Raw genomic sequence first — 22,908 nt, forward strand, 5'->3', positions numbered from 1 at the left:
GGATGACTTGAATAGTTTCTAGAGTGATTTTGTTGGGGGAGTGCAACTATAGAAGATTGTTTACAGCAAAAGAGATAACAGTGACTTTTTATTTTTTATTCCATGGTGGAAACATGCATATACGTCTAAAAAAAATAATAATGAAAAAAAAGAGCAGAAAAATTAATTTTTACTCTGCAGAAGTTCAAAGTCCTTTTAGGGCTGAACGATATGAGAAAAACATGAAAAATTTGTGTGTTCATACTTGGGTTTACTTTTAACAAGCACCAACTCAATCCATGAATTGAACAGAATAATAATAATAATAAAAAACACTTTCCATTTGAGTTTTCTCATGCCACATTCATTTTTTGACCAATTCAGTATTACAATAAAATAATAATTATGATATTAATAAATCATAATTATATGAAAGAAAATAAGATATATATTGTAATTATACTATTATACTGTAACATTGCCTTACTAATATTTACGTCTCAATTTCTCCATTTTCAAACGGAATACCATCAACCTTTTATTTTGTTGTAAAGTTTTATTTTGTAAATGTTGCGCTTCACTCTGAAACCGGTAGCAAATGTATCTAATGTAATTAATGTATTTAATAAATCGCAGCCTGCATGAATTGACAATCACACTAAACCATATTGCAATATTGAATATATTCGGATATCTGGTGCATAGGAAACCACGCGTCTCATGCATCCCCTGAGCCGTGGCTCTGAATGAACAGCACCGCGTGTGCCGCGGCTCGCATTAGCAGTTCAGTGAGACAGCAACACTGCACCGCTCTGCCAGCTGTCACCGTGTTGGGTCTTACACGGATCACATGACTTCTATATGGTGACAGCAGGAGGAAAACAACCCCGATGACAGTAGCCGCAGGGAGTAACACTAAAAGTAGTAACATGACTAACTTAACTATAACAAGATACTGTTACCAGCATGTAGTGGCATAGCGTGACAAAATACAGTGCTGACCTGAACTCAGAATACAGTCAAGCGGACAGAGACGAAGAGCAATACGCTCTCTGTGCTCTCTCACTTTTTCAGAATTTTATATGAACAGGTTCATTTTGTTCAAATGATTCACTGATTCAAACACCAATCAATTAATCAATTCACTAATATAACTTCCCAGCACTACATACTATACTTGTTTGATCAAAAATAAAGTACAGTAATACTCAGAAACCATATTAGAATGATTTCTGAAGGATCAAAATATATTTCAAAATATATTCAGACAGAAAACAGTTATTGTAAATTGTAATACTATTTTACAATACTACTGGTTTTACTGTGTTTTTGATCACAACACAGTAGACCGGTCAAAGGTTTGGAATATTTATGATTTTTTTAATCTTATATTTACCTAGCCTGTTTTTATTTGAGCAAAAACAATATTGAAATAAAAAATGTTTTAAATATATTTTGATCCTTCAGAAATCATTCTAATATGGTTTCTGAATATTACCGTTCTACTGTATTTTTGATCAAACAAATATAGTATGTAGTGCTGGGAAGTTCCATTAGTGAATTGATTCATTTGGATGGTTCATTTAGAAAAATAATTCCCTGAACGGCATTCACACATTTTTGTGTTGCAGTGAAATAGTTTTTAGTTTTAAATAATTATGTTAAATGAATATGTCAACGGAGGCATGCATGATTTAGTTTGTTTCAGCTGCATATATGTTCTCTCTACTCACAAACTACTGTTATCGCAGTGATATATCTACCAGAAACAACAGGAGTCATTTATGTTAGGTCCTTGCTGACTAGTCGGCTACTGTGGAAAGCTAGTAAACAACAGTAGGTTTACAGTGGCCTGTTTAAAGTAACTAAACAAGTAACTGCATCACATGCCCAGATGATTACCTCAGCCCTTCATGTACATCTATTAGATAACTTTACCTGATTAACATGAGCACTATAATGTTTGTTTTCAAAGACATGAGCTGTCGTCTGAGATTAATGGGCACTTGGTTTTCTCAGGAGGACCTGAAAGAAAGCAATTTGGCTTGAGCTTTGTAGAGTCATTTCATCCAGGACCTTTGAAATCATATTGCCACTCACCGCTCAAATGAGACTTTTATGATGCCGTTATGGAAGAGTTTCAAACAATCAAATCACATCACACATGAAATCCAAAACACTATCTGACAGACAGAGAGATATATAGAACGATATACTGTATATAACAATAGAATAATAGAACGAACGACAAACACACACCCACACCCACACACACACACACACACACACTTTATTATTCTCTAGAGTGGTTCTCTTGTCGTCGTTCTCCTGACACGTGTATAAGGAAAAGCCTGTGGGATTATCTGTCAATGCGGCATATCTCTTTACTCCCTAGTCATGCAATACACTGCCCATAGTTAACCTCTCGTAAAGGACAGAGGACGACGAAACAAAGTTAAAAGGGTCGCTGCGTGTCCGACTGAGCAACAGCTTCATCCTTAGGGGAGAGAGACACAAAAACAGACAAAATAGGAGGACAAGAAAAAACGTATAATAATACAGTATTTTAATCAGATGATTTTATGGAAGCAGTGCCGTCATCAAGGGACAACTGTCTCGGACACAAACACTTTTTTTTTTACACTATGATTATGGAGTATAACTAAGAATTAACTAAAGAGGGTCAATAACATCTAAAGAAAGTTATACAACACATTAGCATTCCCATTCATCTGAAAGACAGTTGAGGAAAATGCTGAGCGTTCAAGAGCTTCACCAGTGACTATTATAAATTACTGCAGTTCAGACCCTATAAAGTACAACGTCCATAAACACAGCAGGGAATGTATAACACACCAGAGACATATACATCTCAGAGCAGATCATCACGAGAGCTTCATCAGTTTGCCACTTCAGGACTCGGCTCTCTGATTCGGCTGATTAATGTCATTAAGCCAGCGTGATTGCACAGTGAGAGCACTTAGAAGCGGACGTAAACAAATCCAGTTTTACACACCCTCACTTCAAACTTATCAAAGAGATAAAATATCACATTTCACCAGAGGATTGATGATGGATGGTGGGGAGTAAAGGGCAGGCTTCGATCCGAACCAGTCCAGTGCTGGGAAAAACATCTAGTGGGAAGTGCTTAAAGCTGTACCACGGTATAAGCTACCAAAGTCTGGTTATCTGTATGTATATTACAATAAAACGAAATATATCATAAAACACCACCCTGCCTCTTTTTGTCTGCATTAAAAAAACCTTAAACATATTAATAGCCACAGAAATGTGTTTCAGGCAACGCGTCTATTGATTATCTTCACTGTTTTATACTTATGACAAAACGAAATGTAACACACAACCCTGACTCTTTTCATTTATTATTAATATGTGCATGTATTCTCTGATTATCTTAATAAAATTTGCCATAAAACACAACCCTATCTCGTTTTGTTAAATTGTCAGTTAATGATCAATAGTAGCCATTATAAAAGTAGAAGTATATAAAAGGAATACAAAAGGAATTAAAGACAAGCAAACAATTCAGTCAAATGTACAAATTCAGTTAAATAAAGTTATGAAACTTCACTTTGCCCTCAGCCAAAACGATATGAACAGGAACAAATAATACATTCATGAGACTAAAGATCGCCCGTTAGGCAAGGCAAGGCAAGTTTATTTATATAGCACATTTCATACACAATGGTAATTCAAAGTGCTTTATATAGAAGAAATTAAAATAATCAAAAGAAATCAGAATAATTAAAACAGTTTAGAATAAAAGATAAAATACAGATATAATCAAATGTTAGATAAGAGAAATTATATCTCATGTTTAACCACTACAGAGACATCAGAGCCAGCGGCAAACGTCGGAAAGACTAGCCGAGGAAAAGGCTATTGTTGGTGTCACAACTCCGAAAATGTAGGAGCACATTTTCAAATAGCCGCTATCTTTCTAAATAAACCACAGATTTTAGCTTTAGACAAGTACAGTCCTGCCTGAAAAACTCTTAAAACTACATTTCGTGACACAATAACAGTAGTATATTAGAACGGATGCAGGTTTTTTCCTCCGCCATTGAAGCTTTCTGGTTGTTGAGAGATGCATTCTGGGATACCTGGCGGTCTCAAGTTCACACAAGTCACCTCTCGATGCATCCTTGGTAAAAGGCGCGGATCAAGAAGACATCTGGGGATCTGAACTGTAATTGGCTAGATGTGAAATTTGAATTGAAACAGTAGTAGGGCAGTGCTCTCAAACAATTACACACACTTGCGCGCGCACTGTGCAGTTCTACACTGGATAACAGGACATGTAATGTCATTATCTTTCTTTGTTTCCATCCATTAATGCTCCGGCTCTTAAATGTCTTCCCGAGCGTTGGGTTCTTTTATGAAATCACTAATTAATCTTTTCTTCAGGCCTGTGACCTCAGAGGTCTGTCTTGTTTACTTCCTGTCGTGCGGTTGGAAAACTTATTAGACCTTCTAATATAAACACTCGCTGCAGTGAGCCAAAAGAAGGCAACTCGCTTTGCCCTTCTCAAAATGTATAACACCTCACTGCGAAAAAGACAGACAGAGAGCCAGCGATGCATTATGGTAGGAGTGGACAGCACGACCGAAGTATTATATTACATATCATTTCACGGCAATGGTTATTTTCGCCTAAAAATTTAACCCCCCAAAAAATAACAGGTATTTTAACTCATTTCATAGTATTTTTTCCTGTAATACTTTACAATAATGTTCAATTTGTTATCATTCTAAAGCATTTATCAATTTTGGTCAACATTTACTAATACATTATTAACATCAAAAGTTGTATCTGTTAATATTGAACTAACAATTAACTAATAATGAACAGTTATATTTTTTTTTAACTAACATTAATAACGATTAATAACAAATAAATTGCTCAATGCAAGTTCATTTTAGTTAATGCATTAACTAAAGGGACCTTATTGTAAAGTGTTACCTTTTTTTTCTTTATTGTTTGAAACTTGATGCAAATCTAAAGGTCAGATTTGATGCAGCAAAGCTAAATCTAGACACTGTCAAACCATCCAGTCCTGCATTACGGGTATTGAGTGATTTGGAGACAGAGCCATGAGGGACATCACAACAAATGTGTCACGGTCCTTTTGTTCGGCTCGTTTCCCCATTTCCACCTCTTATTTCTAGGTTGCCATAGTAACACAAGAGTCATGAGCTGCAGTCAACAGCATTTGCCGAACTAAACAAATGTTTCGACAGCATTTCAGCCGTTTCTCGACCCAAACTGAAGCATGAATATCAGCTCAGATGGCAACTATAGACACATTCACACTGGTGTTAAAGTTGTCATTTGTAAGCTGGCAAATGTTTAGCAACATTTACATCAATAAATGAAATAAATATTCTAGCGTCTGCTCATGTCAAGGCACTGGCATTGAGTGTTTTAGCGAAGCAAGCACACCGGTTTCTTATCGGACAATTGCAAAGCAAAAGGCTTGTGAGAAGTTTTCTTCAGATCATTTTGTTAAAGAAAGACAAAAAAATGTTGCAAACACCTCAGTATTGGCTGACTATATTATCAGTTGATGTAATCAACCAATACTGGCAGACAAATCATTGTTTGGATGAGCTATAGACACGTTTTAGCATATAGCTTCCTGGAACCTCAGTTTCATAAACCTTGGTCATAAAACATGCACAATTATACATCAAATTGATTATTTCTTCAGAACATAAGAATAGAATCGTCTACTAAGTAACCTAGACATTAAAACAACATTGCTACAGTGAAGAACGATCTAGCTTTCAGTTTATCCTCAAACTGCCAATAACAATGAAGAGTTTGCGAACAACTGAGCAGCGAGAGACGTCATGTGTCAATAGAGCACTTCCACATCGCACACCAATGGCCCTTAAAGATGCATGAGGAGTCACTGGGAATATACCAAGTACAGGGCCTCATAAAACCCTTTGTAAAACTTTATACATTAAACTTTCAAAATATAAAAAAGGTTATATTTACAACGTTAATAGCTGTGGAAACGTGTCATAGTCTGTGGAAAGGGTCCATTGCATATGACAAACTATGTAAGAATGGTTTTACAAATGCACAAATGTGTGTTCCTTATGTTTGCATGAATGAGGCAAAATGTGAATGCACAGTAATTCTCTATGTTTACTCTATAAAAAGGCCACTAAATCACTGTTCCTAAGTTCACCCTGGAAAGCATTTTATCATGTGCATGTGAATAAATGCACAAACTACACCTGCAAAAGTCCCACAGATATCATTTTATGATGAGATAGAACGCAATAAAAAGCATGTGAAAAGTTAGCCGTACGAAATGCACGGTGAAGGCTTAATATTTCTCGGTTGCTGCCCAGGAGATATGAAAGGAAAGTGCAATTTTAAAAGAAAACACAGCTGTTGGAGGCTCATTGATTAAAATGAGCGAAGACTACTGGTGGAATACCAGTTCTCCTGCGGGACTCGGGACATCAAAGCCAGCTCACTTTAACTACACGAAAAAATGCTGCTGCAGAAGTTGATTTCATTGAGCGACACTCTTTCAATTACAGCTGGCTGTGATCCCTGAGAACCGTCCAGTGAAGTTACAGGGGTCAGGCAAGAGCTTAAAAACAACACGAGATGCAGAGGAGTGATTTTATTTCCTTTTCAGCTTTAAAAGAGCAAAGCAACTGACCCACGAGACCGCTGCGAAACCCGTAGCTCCCTTCCACATATTTATTTAACCTTTACATTCATGTGAAGTCGATTTCCCTCCAGCAACACACACCAACATGAAGTTCATCTAGCTGTCACAGAGAGACTCTGTTCCTAACTCAAACTAGACTATTTTGCCAAAAGAGTGCAATAACCTCAAAGAGGCTCATGATCACCCTTCTGAAACCTAAAATGACAAACACTCTACAGTCTTGTGGACTTCACAAACATGCAAACATTGGCTACTGCAACCCGCAAGACCTCAAGTACAAAGCTGATTTGATTTGGGGAGAATATAGCATATTTTCACTTAAATAACATCCAGTATTAACTCTTTCCACACCATTGATGGAATTTTCCATCATTTTTGGCACAATGCTTCCCAGTCATTGACTGAATTTCACATTAGGGGGCGCTGTTATGAATCTCCTGAAAGAGTACTGAATCTCCTGATCAAAACACAAGTGAAAAAGAAGAGTAAACAAGCGACAGCATATGTAAAATAATACAATCAACATTAAAACTGCCTAATGTTACCGAATGAAATTATTGATTTTGAATGATTGAACCGAATGATTTTTTTACGAAACTAACCCAAATTAAAGTGTTAAAAAAATAATGCATGAAGCTAGTATAAAACGTTTTTGTTTGTTTAGAAGCAGAGGGTCTGTTCTTTCTTTTGATATATTGCATGTTTAGATATTCATACAATAAAATATTCTGAGGGCCATGAAACTTTTGTGAAAACGATCAAAAATGCTGGTGCTGGCAACTTTTTTCATAGAGTTAATACTATCTAAAACTATTTTAATCAACAAAATTTTTTGTAATAAAGCTGAAATAAATTAAAATATAAATAAATATAAGATGAAAAACAAATTAAAAACTTAAAAAAAAGAAAATGAGAAATGTTACATTGGCAACTAACTTAAATTGAAAATAAAAATAAATTAAAGCTAAATAGAAATAAAAAACTACTGAAAATGACAAAAGGACAAAGAATTGCTACAATTACAATTAAAATTAAAACTGAAAATATAAAATAAAAGCTAATTCAAAATATTAATAAACACTATAAAGGTAGTATAAAAGTAATACTGAAATAATGATAGCATCACATGAATTCACTTAAGTATTAGCTTTAGACTTAAGAACCACCAAATTAACCAGCAAATATAAATCTTTTTCTCTTGCAATTTTCCTCTAATTTTACCCTGCCTTCTGACTTTTGTTGATCTCATGAGACATCAGGTCATTAAACAACTGTAGTTTGCACACACAGATCACCAGGGTAGCTTTAATTTTCCCAGCACAGGCGCCATCTATTAATTCAGACCTGTCGATCAAAGAGTGTTAAACCTCCACACAGCCTGAGGGACGTCCTCACCGCAAACCCCCAATACACAACACAACCATAAAACACAGGCCATGCCAAAGTCATAATCATACATTACAGTCATCCACAGCTATTTACAGCACCAGCCCATCTATCCCACCGGAACATCAAACCCACTGGGAGCGTTTCGAAATATCCTCACTGGCCACTCGAAGGACAAACCATTAGCTAATGATGTTACACAACTCAGTTTGATCTTGCCAGTTATATGGTTGTAATAGGACTTGAATGCATGCACAAACAAAATAAGAACATGATGCTGAAAGCTTCGCTAATAATACACTCATTTACCTGCACAAACAGACATGCCTCACACAGAGTGAAGAAGCAAGATGCAAGTAATTAAGTGTCATTCCGGGGATGCAAATATACAATATTATTCATAATTTGACAAATAATAGATTGCGGCATCCTAGCCTTGCAACCTCTTTTGCAATTAACGCCCTGCTTTTATAAGCTTAATTAATAGCCACTGCAGCAAACACACACACACACACACACACACACACACACACACACACACACACACACACACACACACACACACACACACACACACACACACACACACACACACACACACACACACACACACACACACACACACACACACACACACACACACACAAATGTAAACTAGAGAGAGAAATTTCTGCTGTAGTTTACGGAGGACACATTCACATTAATCAGGATAAATGGGACACAAGAAAATATGAATCCTTGATGGCCAGTAGATGCACGTTTGGGGAAAGTTTACAGCATTAAATGAGAAATGCAAGTGTTTTTTTCTCACCTATGTAAATCGCAGCTGGTCATCAGATCATGTCAAAACCAGGGCTTGACACTTTGTAGGAACAGGAATCCAATAAAAACTTTAGGGGCGCAATGAAAATGTACCAAATAATGATGAACTACACTAAAACTACACAAGGTAATAAACAGATTATTGTACCAATAGTAAACTCTATAGGCTATATTAAATAATGTGCTAAAATAATGTTCTTAGTCTCTTCTGCTTGTGACAGGGTGGCCCAGCACTCATATTCATACAATAAAATCATAGACTTTTGAAGTTTAAGTTTAGTTTAGGTCCTTTATTGTCCACAAATGGAAATTTGTCTTTGGCTTCACTATACACCACACACAAGGACACCCACAACATAAAAATACAAATATAAAACAATAACATTCACATGTACCTATTTTAGGATTACAAATTTTATTTTATTTGAGCTTCCAATACTATAGTATTTTAACTGAGAAATTTGCACACTGTTTTTTCCATTTTGAGGCAATCAAGGTTTCGGACATTTACCTCTTGTCACATCTCAAAGGTCAGCTGGGCCTTTTGTTGATCTAATCAGGCTGATTGGATTAGCATCTCAAGACTCTGAGTTACACTGTTACCTGATGAAATCAGGTAAACCAGCTGAATCAAGAGTGCCCTCCTCTATGAAATTAATCCCACCCCCTTGAAATGTATATAAACTGCAATGTAAAGTTCCCTTAGACTAGACTTGGTGACTACAGCTACCGACAGCTCGTGTTCTCAATAAAGAATCCTGCTGAAGGTACTACCAACGTCTCCTGGTCCTTCACTTCTGAGTCTCCTACACTTAAAGGGTAACTAAAACCCTGGTCAGAGCCGGACTCCACCCACTGGCAATATTTGGAAAATGCTGGAAAAGTGGGCAGAGCCCAGCGGAGGGGGGCGTGCACCTGAGAAGCATCTCTTTGTATGGAACCTGCCTACGTCACCGGCAACCGCTACGTCACGAACCACCGCAAACATCCAATAGGAAAATTCAACTGCAATAGCCACCGTTCAACCTGAAGAGCGCAGCACTCAGACGTTTTTAAACCATATATTGTAGAATTAAAACACTTTAAACCCAAATGTCAAAAAAATTACTGGAATCAATGAACAGCATTTATGAAGCTCCATTCTTACAGATCATTAAATAAAAAAAGTTGTTTTAGTGTTTAGTTACCCTTTAAGAAGAAAAAAGTTTACAACATTATGCATAGCCTACATATCCACCCTTACTCATATTCATATCTTCTTAACACTTAAAAATCGAATGGCAGTGGCACAAATGACATCTGGTACACATTTTTACTCGCCCTAGGTTTTCTAAACCATCTCTTTGATGGTAACAACCGAAATTTAGAATATAAGAGATGAGAAGAATCTATAATAACCCATGCTTTTTGTTTAACTTTTAATAAATATATTACACATTCAGTTGTCGTTGTGTCTTAATTGCGCTAGCTAGGATAACCACCCTAGACAATTTCTGCTTTGATTTAACAGTCAGAACTCCATAGCACATAGTCATATTAAAAGACATAATACTATTTTTAATAATATTTTTAGAAACATAATCCACATTTCCAGCAAAACTCAATTTACTATCTATGAATGTTCCAAAGTATTTAAAACTATTGACTAATTCTACCTGGTATCATTGAGTATCAAGGGTTGCATTTTTCAGAGATTTCACATTTGTTTCTACAAATCATTAATTCCTACTAATAATCACATAAGACTGTATGGCTATTCCTGTGTTCTGTCCCCTAAATTAAGACGTCTTAAAATAGTAATTAATATGTTTGTTATACCATTTAAGATGTTTAGCGATTCATTTTCTGCATGACTAGTCCACTAAGTCCTAGTTGGCAAGATGATTTTCTTCAAACTTCTATGGACTGCATTTATATAGCGCTTTCACAGACCGAATGGCCACCAAAGTGCTTTACATATTTGCCTCACATTCACCCATTCATACACACATTCATACACCGACGGCGGTGTCAGCCATGCAAGGCGCAACCCAGCTTGTCGGGAGCAGTTGGGGTTAGGTGTCTTGCTCATGGACACCTCGACACTTGGTCAGGTGGAACCGGGGATTGAACCACCAACCTTTCGGTTTGTAGACAACATACATGAACCACTGAGCCAATGCCGCCCCAAGATGATTTTCTTCAAACTTCTAATTCAATGGTTCCAAATAAAGAAAAGCATGATCGACACCCGCTGAACACTCGTCGCTTCCTCTACATGACAAATTCTGCTGTAGCCAGAAGATATGATCAAAAATGATTCACCCTCTTCCACCCTTCCCACGCTTTCATCTCTTTATAACAAGCAGTTTGGACTCAGATGTGAACGAGCAACATTTGGGCATCTGTTGCCTCGACACCTGCTTTGTTTTCATTGGGAAAAAAAACCCAAACCAAGTGTAGCAGCTGCTGTGTTATTTATATTCAATGGTATTCTGGCATTCTAGACAGAGGATCCATTGTCTTACATTATCTAAATTCAAAATCAAAAACAAGCACCCACAGGCGCATCCACATTTTTGCATGAAAAACATATCATACTACCTGCGTGCCTGCAGAATACTTTTTCATTAATAGTTGTAGTAGGGTGATTTTTATTCTTGCATACTATATAGAACGGTACGGTGTTGAGACTCAAAACTGACTGGACGTTCAGGAGAGGACAAACGCTCAGAGCACGGCTCATAACCCTGGATCCTGCGGCTGTCGTGAATTTTACGGGCGGTGGTGACCGAGAGACACGCCTTGGCCCCGGACACACAAATCAACATCAAACTCAGTTCTGCGGAAGGCTCTACCTTCTGGGAAAGCATTGATTGTGGGTGCAGCCTTCTGGGATCAATAGAGCTCTCATTGTTTAAAGCAATGGCCTTTAGCCCATAAACAGCGTTTTCTGCAGAAGCAATCGAAAGTCTTATGACCGTCTTTGTAATAATGAGAGATGGGCCTGATCTGGAAAGCTTTTGGCTCTCTCTATGCCTGAAATTTGCATTCTTTCAATGCTTTTTTGCAGATGGAAGAAGAGGATAACAACACCCATTTGCCCTGATTAGAATACAGCACAACAACCCATTTTGTGCTTAAAGGAACAGTTCACCCAAAAATGCTGCTTACATTATCTTTTGCCCATGTCATTAGGGTGAACATAAAACTTGTCAAGAACATGTCCAGGTATATTTCACACTAAAATCAAATAAAGCAATAAGAAATTATATTTTGCATAAAGACAATTTAGAAGCATGTTCAGATTTAAAACCCATAAACAAAATGTCCCACAAACATTTTAACAACATTACATGTACTGTATTTGTGACTAAAATGTAACTTTTCTCAAAGTTCCAAGTTGGTATTAATAATGTTTTAATAATCTAAATACATAAACTGAGAAGTTTTTGGTTTTTAGAATGCCTACAGAATGCCTAACCAAAATTCAACATTGTGAAACATTTTGTTCTTTTTGCACAACCAAAAGCAAGAACTTTGAGTAACATGAACCGGAAAATGTTGTGTAACTTCATTAACCATTGATTACAACAACAGCCGCTCAGAGCTCTTGTTCCACCTGTCAAGGAGCAATGTGTTCACTTTTCATCATTTTCTACCAGAAAAGTCACATATCTCGTTAGCAGCAATTTCCTTCAGAACAGTCTGTCACTGACGTCGCTCCATCTCAGACTTTCATGAAAAGATTGAATTGAGCTCAGTCTGAGCACGCAGCAGCAGTGGTGTCTGGGGTGGCATTGGACACCCCTGACATCTGATTGAACACCCCAACATTTTATACGTATGCCATTTTGATGCTGATAGAAATTTAGTGGAGAAAAAAAAAAGTGAAAGTGAAGGCCAATTATGGTAACCCATACAGAATTTATTCTCAGCATTTAACATATCCAAGTTTGTGCACACACAATAGTAGTGAGTAGTGAGCACACACCCGGAGCAGTGGGCAGCCATTTTTTGCTGTGGCGTCCGGGAGCAATTAGTGAACACCTCATTCATTTCCTGCCAGTACTGAGAATCAAACCCGCAACCTTCGGGTACCAGTCTGACTCTGGAACCATTAAGCAACGACTGGCCCATTTCATTTCACTTCTTTATTTTGATGTGTGGCGGCACAGCATATTATTAATGTATATTAATGTTGAATATGAAGAGAAAATGAATGTTGCAAGATACAGAAGATTAAGAACACATGGAGGTCGCACCCTGTAGAAACGCAGAGCTGTTCAAAATCCTGCTATAATGTTGTGTAGTTGTTCTGGTGCGACTTCACAAGATCAACAAGGTGCGTAGAAGAAAAGAAAAAGAAATATTGGAACAGTACCAGCAACACTTGCGAAATGGAGAAATCAAAATGGTCAGAGCATATGTGATTGTTGTTATATGTGTACAATCACATTAAGATATTAAAATACATAAATGTATTTTTTGTTTGACATTGTACTTTTAATTTTATTATGTGCTTGAACATGTTGATTAGAAATGCTCCATAAGAACAGAGGCTATTGGCCTGATATGTAATGTCACAAGTTATGTGATTAGTGGATGCCATACCATCTGACTTTTTCACTGGTTATTTTCACATAAGTTTGAATTGTGCTTATGTACACCTGTAATCTTTTATCCCTCATGAAGGCTTGGGCACGAAACGCCCTGGCAAAATAAAGAATAAGTATTTTTTCAGCTCCAGTTTCTGACCATTTTGATCTCAGCAAGACTTGCTGGTACTGTTCCAATATTTCTTTCAAAATCCTGCCATGCCACAGACGGCAACTTACATACTTTCCCATTGAATTACATCAACAATGATTTAGGACAACTACAGTATACATAATGACTTCACTCTAGGCAGGAAGAGCGTGTATAGACATTTTTTCTATAATATATATTTGTCTTTCTGTGGATTGGAAAAAAAGTCTATGCTACATATAGAGATACATAATAATAATAATAATAATATCATATAGATTTCTCTATGTTTGCACTGTATTTAAAAAAGCCTTCAGCACCTTTTGCTTGTATGGATATTGGATGTTTTGAGAATGCAATGAAACACGGCACTTCTCGTTTGATGCATGAGCAATCGTAGGATTCACTCACGTTTAGTTTTTTTAAATGCCGGGTTAGGTTAAGAAACTTATTTTCTTTCATGGTCTCTGGACCATCTGAAGTAACCTTGGCCACCTCATGTATAGCTCTAGTTTAGACCAGAAATGGTTCACTTGTTCCTGCCAGATACTGTCAGTGAACTGCAGGTCTGTTTAAGTGCATTCTGACTCTTATGTTGTGAATGGCAGGATTCCTCGATTTTATTGGCGGGAGGTTGGACATAAATGCAGGTTGACATGCGGCTATACCCACAGGGATATAAGCGTATCTATACACTGTAAATAAAGCAGCGAGAAAGAAAGACAATGCTAAATTGAACATGTATGTGTAAACTTAATGGCTGTATCAATAATGCAGCACATGATTCACAGCAGGAGAATAAACCAAAAAGTCTCCATGCATGATGTTTATTCAGGTCATTCTTACGTCCTGAAAGGTTTGATACGATCACTGAAGCTCGACTGATAAAACATTCATGTAAAGACGAATCCTGTGGGCTGACAGAGGTGAAGGAATGACAAAGAGCTGCAAGCTAATACCCTTCCGTCAGCAGTGATTTGATCTTGCGGCAATTCAAAGGCGGGCAATTCCTCAGAAAAATAGGCTATAGGCTTTTGACATAACTTAATGCCTTAATGGTTATATGCATAATATTTCAAGATATTGCAGGTGCAGAGTGGACAGGCTTTAATAACCCAATCAGTCAAATAAATCGCATAGAAAGGGATGGTGCAAACCTGCTAGCTCTTGAGCTAAACTCAAAGAGCTAAGCTATGAAAGATGTAGCTGATAGGACATTAGTCTCGTTTAGCCAGATTTCGGAATATCAGCAAAAAGTCTGTCCATTTATCAGCTAATAAAAACAAACATGGGTATCATTTGTTAGGTTTCATTTGTTAACATTAAGGGGTACTTCACCACAGGCAAAATGGGCTTTCAATAAAACGTGGCTGCATATGCAGTAGAAAGGCGAAGAAAATTGAAATCGGTGCTACCTTCCCTTTTGACAAATAGGTAGTAAAACCTCAACACCCATAATGCACTGGGTGTGTTGCCCTCCAAGGCCACTCCCACCAGTCTGCTATGTACACGCTTACCAGGGTCAAACACCGCCTTGCTTTATTAGGAAATACTTAACAACTTTGCAAAATAATAGTTTTGACTTGTATTGTTCCAAGATGCAAGAATTCAAAGAGTAAACGTTTAGTGGGAGTGAGTTAATTTCGGTTTCCGGTGAAGGATCCAGTGTGTTGCAGAAAGCGGGTATAGGCTTCAAAGAATCATAAATATGGAACAAAACGTGCGACGGAAATTCTGAATAGCCTCCGAGTTTATAGTCCAATCTGATCTACACTTTTAGGTCAATTACCAATAAATGTGCATCAAGGCAGAGCGAGTGATGGATGAAAGTAGCAGTTTCTGCTGGATTTTACAGTAAATTAGCATACATGCTTTTACATACAGCAGTAGTATAACGCCCTTCAGTTTCACTGACAAGGGCGATACAGCTGACTGATGTTTTGTAGGTAATTGGAATAAAGGATTCATCTGTAGCCTTTGCTTGTAAGAACAATCCACAGAGCGGGAAATTACAGCCCAGTCGGTGGTTTTTGAGTAGTTTGCATAAATCCACTGGTTTTTGAAGTCATATAGATGCATATGATGTGAACCTTCAAATGAGTCTCGGTTGATGTAGCATACATACACATGAAGAACACAAGATTTGGGTCACCTTTACTGAGCAGCAAAGTGTGTAATGGACGCTAATAGAATTTTACCTTTATATGAAGACTGAATCTTGGGTAAAATGGAAATTTTTCCATTCACTACATTTGTTGTCAGATGGTATGGAATCAGCTGCTAGGCTCCTTACTGGTGTGCGCAAACAAAATCACATTACCCCAATTCTGACATCTCTGCACTAGCTCCCAATCCGTTACAGAATTGATTTTAAAGTCTTGATGCTTGTTTTTAAATCCCTGAATGGATTGACTCCTGCATATATGACTGGTCTATTATCCAGTCACAATTCTGGAAGGTCTCTTAGGTCATCCAACCAGAGACTGTTAACTGTTCCTCGGACTAGATTCAAAACGAGAGGAGATCGAGCTTTTGCCGTTGCTGCACCAAAACTTTGGAACAGCCTCCCTGTCCTTATTAGGACTGCCTCTTCACTGCATGAGTTTAAAGCAAAACTCAAAACTTATTTTTTTCTTTGGCTTATAATTCTAGTTGATATATGTTGTGTCTGGTCTGTTCTGTGTTTTGTTTTGTAATCTGTGTTGTACTTGGTGCTAAATGCTGATGACGTCTGATATAGTGTACAGCACCTTGGTCAACAACTGTTGTTTTTAGTGGTGCTATATAAATAAAGTTGAGTTGAGTTGTCAACTAACATTCATTTAAAATGGCACATATTCATGGTCAAGGTTGTCTAAGATAATGCAAACACTGACTCTTAAATAAAAACGGCAGTTCTTAAAGAAACAAATTAAATTAAGAAATTTAATTTCAGTTTACATCTTGATTTTTTGCCGTTCTAGCATATTTTAAACCTTTTGTCTATTTTGAATAATAAGATAATAAGAATGAGAACATAAGCCATCTCAGGCTTTCAGTGAACGTTAGAAATGATAGTGACGGTCATATCATGATGTTTTGCCAAGAGACAGAAAGTGATTCTATCGACTATCACAACAAAAGCAACTTCAACTCAAATCGAGCTCTATAGCTGTAAATCCTGCTGTTAGCCGCAACCAAGCCGTGTGATGTTTTCCGGCCTCATGCTGTCCGGGGTGATTTACACATGCCTCGCCACCGTGGCCGTTTCGCAAAAGTGGGTTTTCCAATCACCCGCCCTTATCTGCAGGTGGTGTAACCCCCCGGAAACTCAGAGACGGATGAGATAAATCTACATCCAGAACACACACATTCCCTCTGTGCACGAATGCAGGGATAGATCACTGCAGACTGCAGAGCTATGCTGATAGATTCATCAGAAATGGTGGACAACAAACTCCCTCTACAGTGAGAGACGGAGGCAGAGACTCAAACACACTTGCAGTGAAGTGCAGAACTAAAGCACAAGCATCTTAAACTGATCATGTTTAAGTTCACATCTATCAGAGAGCAACTCTCTGTTATGTCATTTAATTAGTCAACAGCTAATCAAATTACATACATCTGGTCATGCTATATGAAAATGAAAATAAGGTCATGCTAGCAATTTATAACATAAAATACAAACGTAAATGCAAACCATTAAAACCTCAAAAAGATACCTTTCAGAACAAGTTAGTCAATTCAATTAAGCCCTCATCTTTATTACAAGTTAAAGCATGAAGAAAATAGTGTTGCCTACTTTAAGTCCATGGATTGTCATTTTTCAGAGTTAGTTTACTAGAAAAATTAACTCTTTCTACCATTTCAATACGATATTTGCATCGGAATTAAAACGCAATAACTATAATATTAGAAAGCGGTCTTTCTTTTTCACTTTAATGCATAAAACGAATAGGTTTCTGAGCCAAAGTGACTCAAAATGATGGAGCATGACACATTTTACAATGTATTCTTACTATATGTCATCTCAAACATATGTCAATATCGAGCAAACAGCTCAATGCTCAATGAAATATCAAATCGACTTATCTGATGTGTATATGTGGTGCGTGTGAGACAGATCTATGAACACAGATGGATGGTCTCAGAAAACACAGAGCATCTGTCTTCCTCTTTGACTAATTCTGACTGAAAATCAATTTCCATTAGGCTGACTCACGACTCTGAGTGTCTATGGATCACCTTTATTTTATTTTCGAATCTATGCCCTCGCTTTCAAATTTGGCCCGTTACAGATAAACTGAACAGGAGATAATTTCTCCTTCAAACAGACCTCTCTCTGGCTGTAATTCATGTGATTATACGTTAACTCCAGTTCCAGTTAGTGAGAAGAAGGTGTGAGATTGAATCTTACCTCAGCGCCCGTCAGGTAGAACGCAGAGAGAAGACCACCAACGTAACGGATGTTCACCTCAAACAGGGACGCCTCTCCGTTCTGCAGAACACAAACCACATTAAAAGATTCATCTTTGTGCTTTAGCAACATTATAAATGACATGCTTTAATTAATGAGGAAAATATTCTTCAAAATGCTATAGCAAGGGCACGTTTGACCTTAAATAGGGGTTGGGAAGCTTTGAAATTAGTGGGGAACAAAAACATAAAAATGCATGAAAATCTCTTCAAGCAGCCACATTATGAGGAATCAAATTTTTCTTAATCCTTGTTCATTGTGCAATACTTAGGCATAATTAAAATTTTATTTGGATTACACAGTTTTAACAAACTAATAAAATTGATGCTTATTTGTCATGTGTACATAAATAAAAGATTCCTATAAAAGTAATAAACTGCATGTGTTGTGAATACACATTAACCAGGTTTATATATTTACCATAAATATATCTGACAAATGACTGACAAATATGCATCACATTAACTTTATTAGCTGGTTTATGTTAAAACTGTGTGATCCAAATGCATGGAAATTGCACATGCAATTCAAATACAAAAATCTTAAATTTAGGGCTCGAGTGTATGAAACTTTAAAAAAAAAAAACTAAATTCTTGAGGGACAGAAAGAGGGAAACTATTACTGTTTTGGCACAATAAATGGTCCTTAGAGAAATAATGAAATGCATGACCCCTTTGTAGTACATTACATCTCAAAGAGTGATTTCTGAATCCGTATTCAGCCCTGACCTCTGGACGTATCGCTCAGCGACCCGTATTCAACACGCCGCAGTGCTTTCCTTCTGCAGGGAAACTGCCGAGATCTCTGAGGCCAAGGCCGGCAGGGTAGACCATTATTAAACACTTTTAAATTATGTTTTCTGGCATTGGGAGTCAAAGAAGGCTATTGATTTATGAAGAGCATGTGAAAAATAGCAGTTATATAACATGCAATTTCCTCAGCATTTTTTTTTCCTATTGCAATTTTTTCTCGCTAATTTTGCTTACTTCAAAATTATTACATTCAAAATCACTCAGATCGAAGTGCTCTAAAGCCTGTTATTATATAAAGGAACAATTCACCTGAAAAAAATTCATCCATTTACTTTCTTCAACGGACAAACAAAAAACTGACAGAACGTTTATAATAAAGACTAACAATATGGTACACAAGTCTTATGAACCTTTTTTATAGTGTTTTTGTCTTTACTAGAGCTTGAAAATAATATTAATGTCAATATTTTATATTTGGATAAACTATTCATTTTTAAGAGTCTAAATGTGTCATATTGGTGCTGTTCCTTTAACTTGTTCTTTAAGTTCATGAACTATACAAAAACAAAAATATATCTCTTTGTAAATTCTCTAATAAGGGATTTTCCATCCATCAAACCATTTCAAGCTCTCAGATCAGATTTGGACCGAACAAGTCTGTGTTGTTCAGTACTCGAGACCAGCAAGCTACAACAAACAAACCTGCGCTTGCCATGTAGTTCGATTCACTAAAAATGACTCGACTGAATCAGATTTGGTTTGAATCAGTCCAAAAAATCCTTCACTGAATGAACTCTTCATTGCGTCAAAGCAGTTACTGAATCAACAATTTAGGTCTGGTTTCACAGACAGGGCAACGATTAAGCCATGATTAGGTCTTAGTTAAATTAGGACATTTAAGTAGCTTTTGTAACCATAACTTAGAAAAAAATTACTGGTGTGCACCTAGAGACAAAACAATGACACTGACATATTTTAAAATATATATCAGTGCAAGTTGCTTTCAGTTAAAACAGCTCAATAATGCATTTTAGTCTGGGACTAGATTAAGCCTTAATTGTCTGTGAAACCAAGGGAAAATTATCTAAATGTTGGCTTACATCACCCACCTCATACATCAGTGGTTCCCAACCTTTTTTTGTCTGAGACCCCCTTTTTCCCAAGAAAATACTTTAGGGCCCCCTAAACATTTAAGGATATTGCCACTCTTGTAAGCTTGCAGCGAGGATGACAAAATGTTTTGTTTTTAAACAAACAGTATGTTTATTACTATATAACCAGATATGTTTATGCACAAATAATAGCGTATACTATTGAAAATACTATAACAAAAACATCAGTAGGCCATTTGTAATTTAAAAACGTAAGCCTAGGAGTAGCCTATTAATTGGCCCTATTTGAAATGCAATAACAAAAATATCAGTATACACACTGGTGTGTGGGGAAATAATAATGAATATAGGCTATAACAAAATGACTGGTGTCTAGGACCTCGTTGAAAACCCATTTTTTGGCCAGCCAGACCAGGGGATAGTGAATAGAATGAGTTAATGTAATACGATCGTTTGGCGCTCTAGCGATTAATAAACATGCGTTTATTAACAGAATAATGCGTCTTGCGGAAGAACATTGTAGCCGGAGCTACTTCTCTCTGTTTATGTCTATGACGAGTCACGCAGGCTCTGGGTTACACCAGCGGTACGACCCGAATCAGTGTAAAATAATCCCCATATAAACACTTATTATAGGTGTACCATAGTGGCTCAGGATAAGACAAAAACACGGTTTGGAAAATGGTAAATTAGTACATTTTGAACACAAAAATAATTACGGACTGCTGCACTTTTCAAAATATGACCCGACCCCCCAAAGAGCTCGCTGAGGCTCTCTTGTGGGCCGAGACCCCCTGTTGGGAACCGTTGTCATACATGATTAAATAGACCAAAACTGCATTCAAATGTTGTGTTTTTTATCCAGTGGGCTATTAGATAAAGCAGACGATTAAGGAGTTAAAGCCTGAGGCCCTAAGGAGATATAATATGTCAGCATAATTATGATCACTTGAGTTTGCAAGGAGTTGAGGTGACAAGAGTCCTTATTGACTCATGGCCACTTACAGGAAGGAAGCAGAATCTCTGGAGTAGATGATAAGAGAATTATAGCAGAGAACTGAAGAGAGCAATCACCTCTTCAATCCATTCATCGATGCACTGATCAACAGCACACTTAAATCACACTCACATCTGACATCTAAAAACGGTTCCAGCTCAATGTGTGTCTGAAGCATTGCAGAAAGACAGCAGACATCTCGAAGCCATGTGTCAGACAGAGAGAGAGGAGTATCCAAAAACACAAGACTTCACCGTGAGCCAAATGAAAGTAATCCCAACACACACAGAGAGTATTTCCGTCTTAAATCAGCTGCAGCACAATTCACAGCGGTAAAAAATAGCATGTTTGAGGAAAGCAGCCTAAACCATCACGAATTAAGAGAGGTTTTAAAAGGATTATCCAGAAAGAAATCGAACAAATCCCAAGCTACAGCGCCTAAGTAGATATTTGTGGGTAAATATGTTTGTGTATGTGGATGTCTTTCCATTTTTAAAACAGTGTATACACTGAAAATAAAATGGTGTAGGAACGATTTTCACTCAGAAATTGCAGGTAGCAAGTACCACATTGAATTAGGGTGCATTGACATTACAACAATGTGCTAAAAACGGAAACGTCTTTCCATTTCATTTTTCGAGTAGAGACAACAAACTTGTCAAAATGATCCACGTTGAAACGGATCAGAGAAAACGTCTAAAAATGCTGTATTATGCGTGTGAGTAGTGGGCGATGACACTTTGTAAAGCGTGACCGTTTTAACAAATTCACATCTAGACGATAACAGTTTCAAAAACTTGCACTTTGCAACTTGCTTTCAAAAATATGCGTTTTCGGGCCCCCAAAACGCTGCTGTTGTGTAAATGAAGGGCCAAAACGCATTGAAAACGTTTAACTTATAAACAGCCCCTTAAACGTCAAAATTCTGAAACACTGAAATAGTATTTTCCTGTAAAATGTACTCAAAAATATGTATGTTGCAACGTTTATAAAATAAAGAGTAAATTTAATTAAATAGTATTTTGTTGTAAAATGTACTCCAATAATCTCTGTTTATGTCACAACATTTATAAAATAAAGAGTAAATTAAATTGAATTAAAATAAAATAAAATTCAATAGTATTTTCTTGTAAAATGTACTCCAACAGTCTGTTTTGTTGCAAGAAAATTTGTTTATGTTGCAACATTTATAAAATAAAGAGTAAATTCAATTCAATTAAATAGTATTTTCTTGTAAAATACACTTCAATAATCTTGTTTTATGTTAGAACATTTATAAAACAGAGTAAATTGAATTGAAATGAAATTCAGTAGTATTTTATTTTGAAATGCAATACAATGATCTTTGTTTTATTTATAATAATAATAATAATACAAAACAGTACAATGCAGTTCTCTCTACATTCTGTAATGTTGCAAAATGGTGCGTCCCATGTTCTTTTTCACACTTTTTCTCCACAGCGACAAGGTTTTGCTACACTTTTGCTTTAAGCTTTCCATTACCCTTCACCTCTGTGCTCCATAATAGCTGGGTGGTTTCAATCAGGTGCGTTGCATTATTGTAACCGCTGGACCTCTGGGCTGTGGTGTGGTCATGGGTAATGGCTGCGCTGTCAAGCTAATGGCACCAAATTAGCATTTTAATTCCTGCACGTTTGGCAGCCGGTGCACAAGGAAGACTCGTGCAGAGATGCTATAGAGATACTATTGTTAGAAGCACATAAATGGAGCGCACTGAGACATTGAATAAAATTGCAGCGGCTAAAAATACAGCATGCTGAAAGCTCCTACAACGGTTTCAGGATTGAAGACGCAGTGCCGTCGTGTTGTTTTGTGCCTCACATGTTGGTAAGCATTCAGTTGAACAGGCACAGATTTGGTTTGGTTTGGATGCGGGCATGTGCTAATGTGATTATGTGTGTGAGGATGTGTTGTGTGCACAGAAAGTCTGCTTGCA

General features: G+C 37.0%; 1 protein-coding gene across 2 annotated transcripts in view; it reads right to left on the bottom strand.

Annotated features, from left to right (window-relative positions):
* The window catches only part of LOC143730981 (mannosyl-oligosaccharide 1,2-alpha-mannosidase IA), a 207,551-nt gene that overhangs the window by 34,635 nt on the left and 150,008 nt on the right, over positions 1-22,908 (bottom strand). For both annotated transcript variants that reach the window (XM_077221592.1, XM_077221591.1), the window contains exon 4: positions 18,031-18,111. In XM_077221592.1, coding sequence (XP_077077707.1) covers positions 18,031-18,111 — 81 coding nt within the window. The remainder of the gene's footprint in view (positions 1-18,030; positions 18,112-22,908) is intronic.

The sequence above is a fragment of the Siphateles boraxobius genome, unplaced genomic scaffold (genome assembly GCF_051911475.1).
Source record: "Siphateles boraxobius isolate OS27281-9 unplaced genomic scaffold, OSU_SipBor_1 84, whole genome shotgun sequence".
Lineage (NCBI taxonomy): Eukaryota > Metazoa > Chordata > Actinopteri > Cypriniformes > Leuciscidae > Siphateles > Siphateles boraxobius.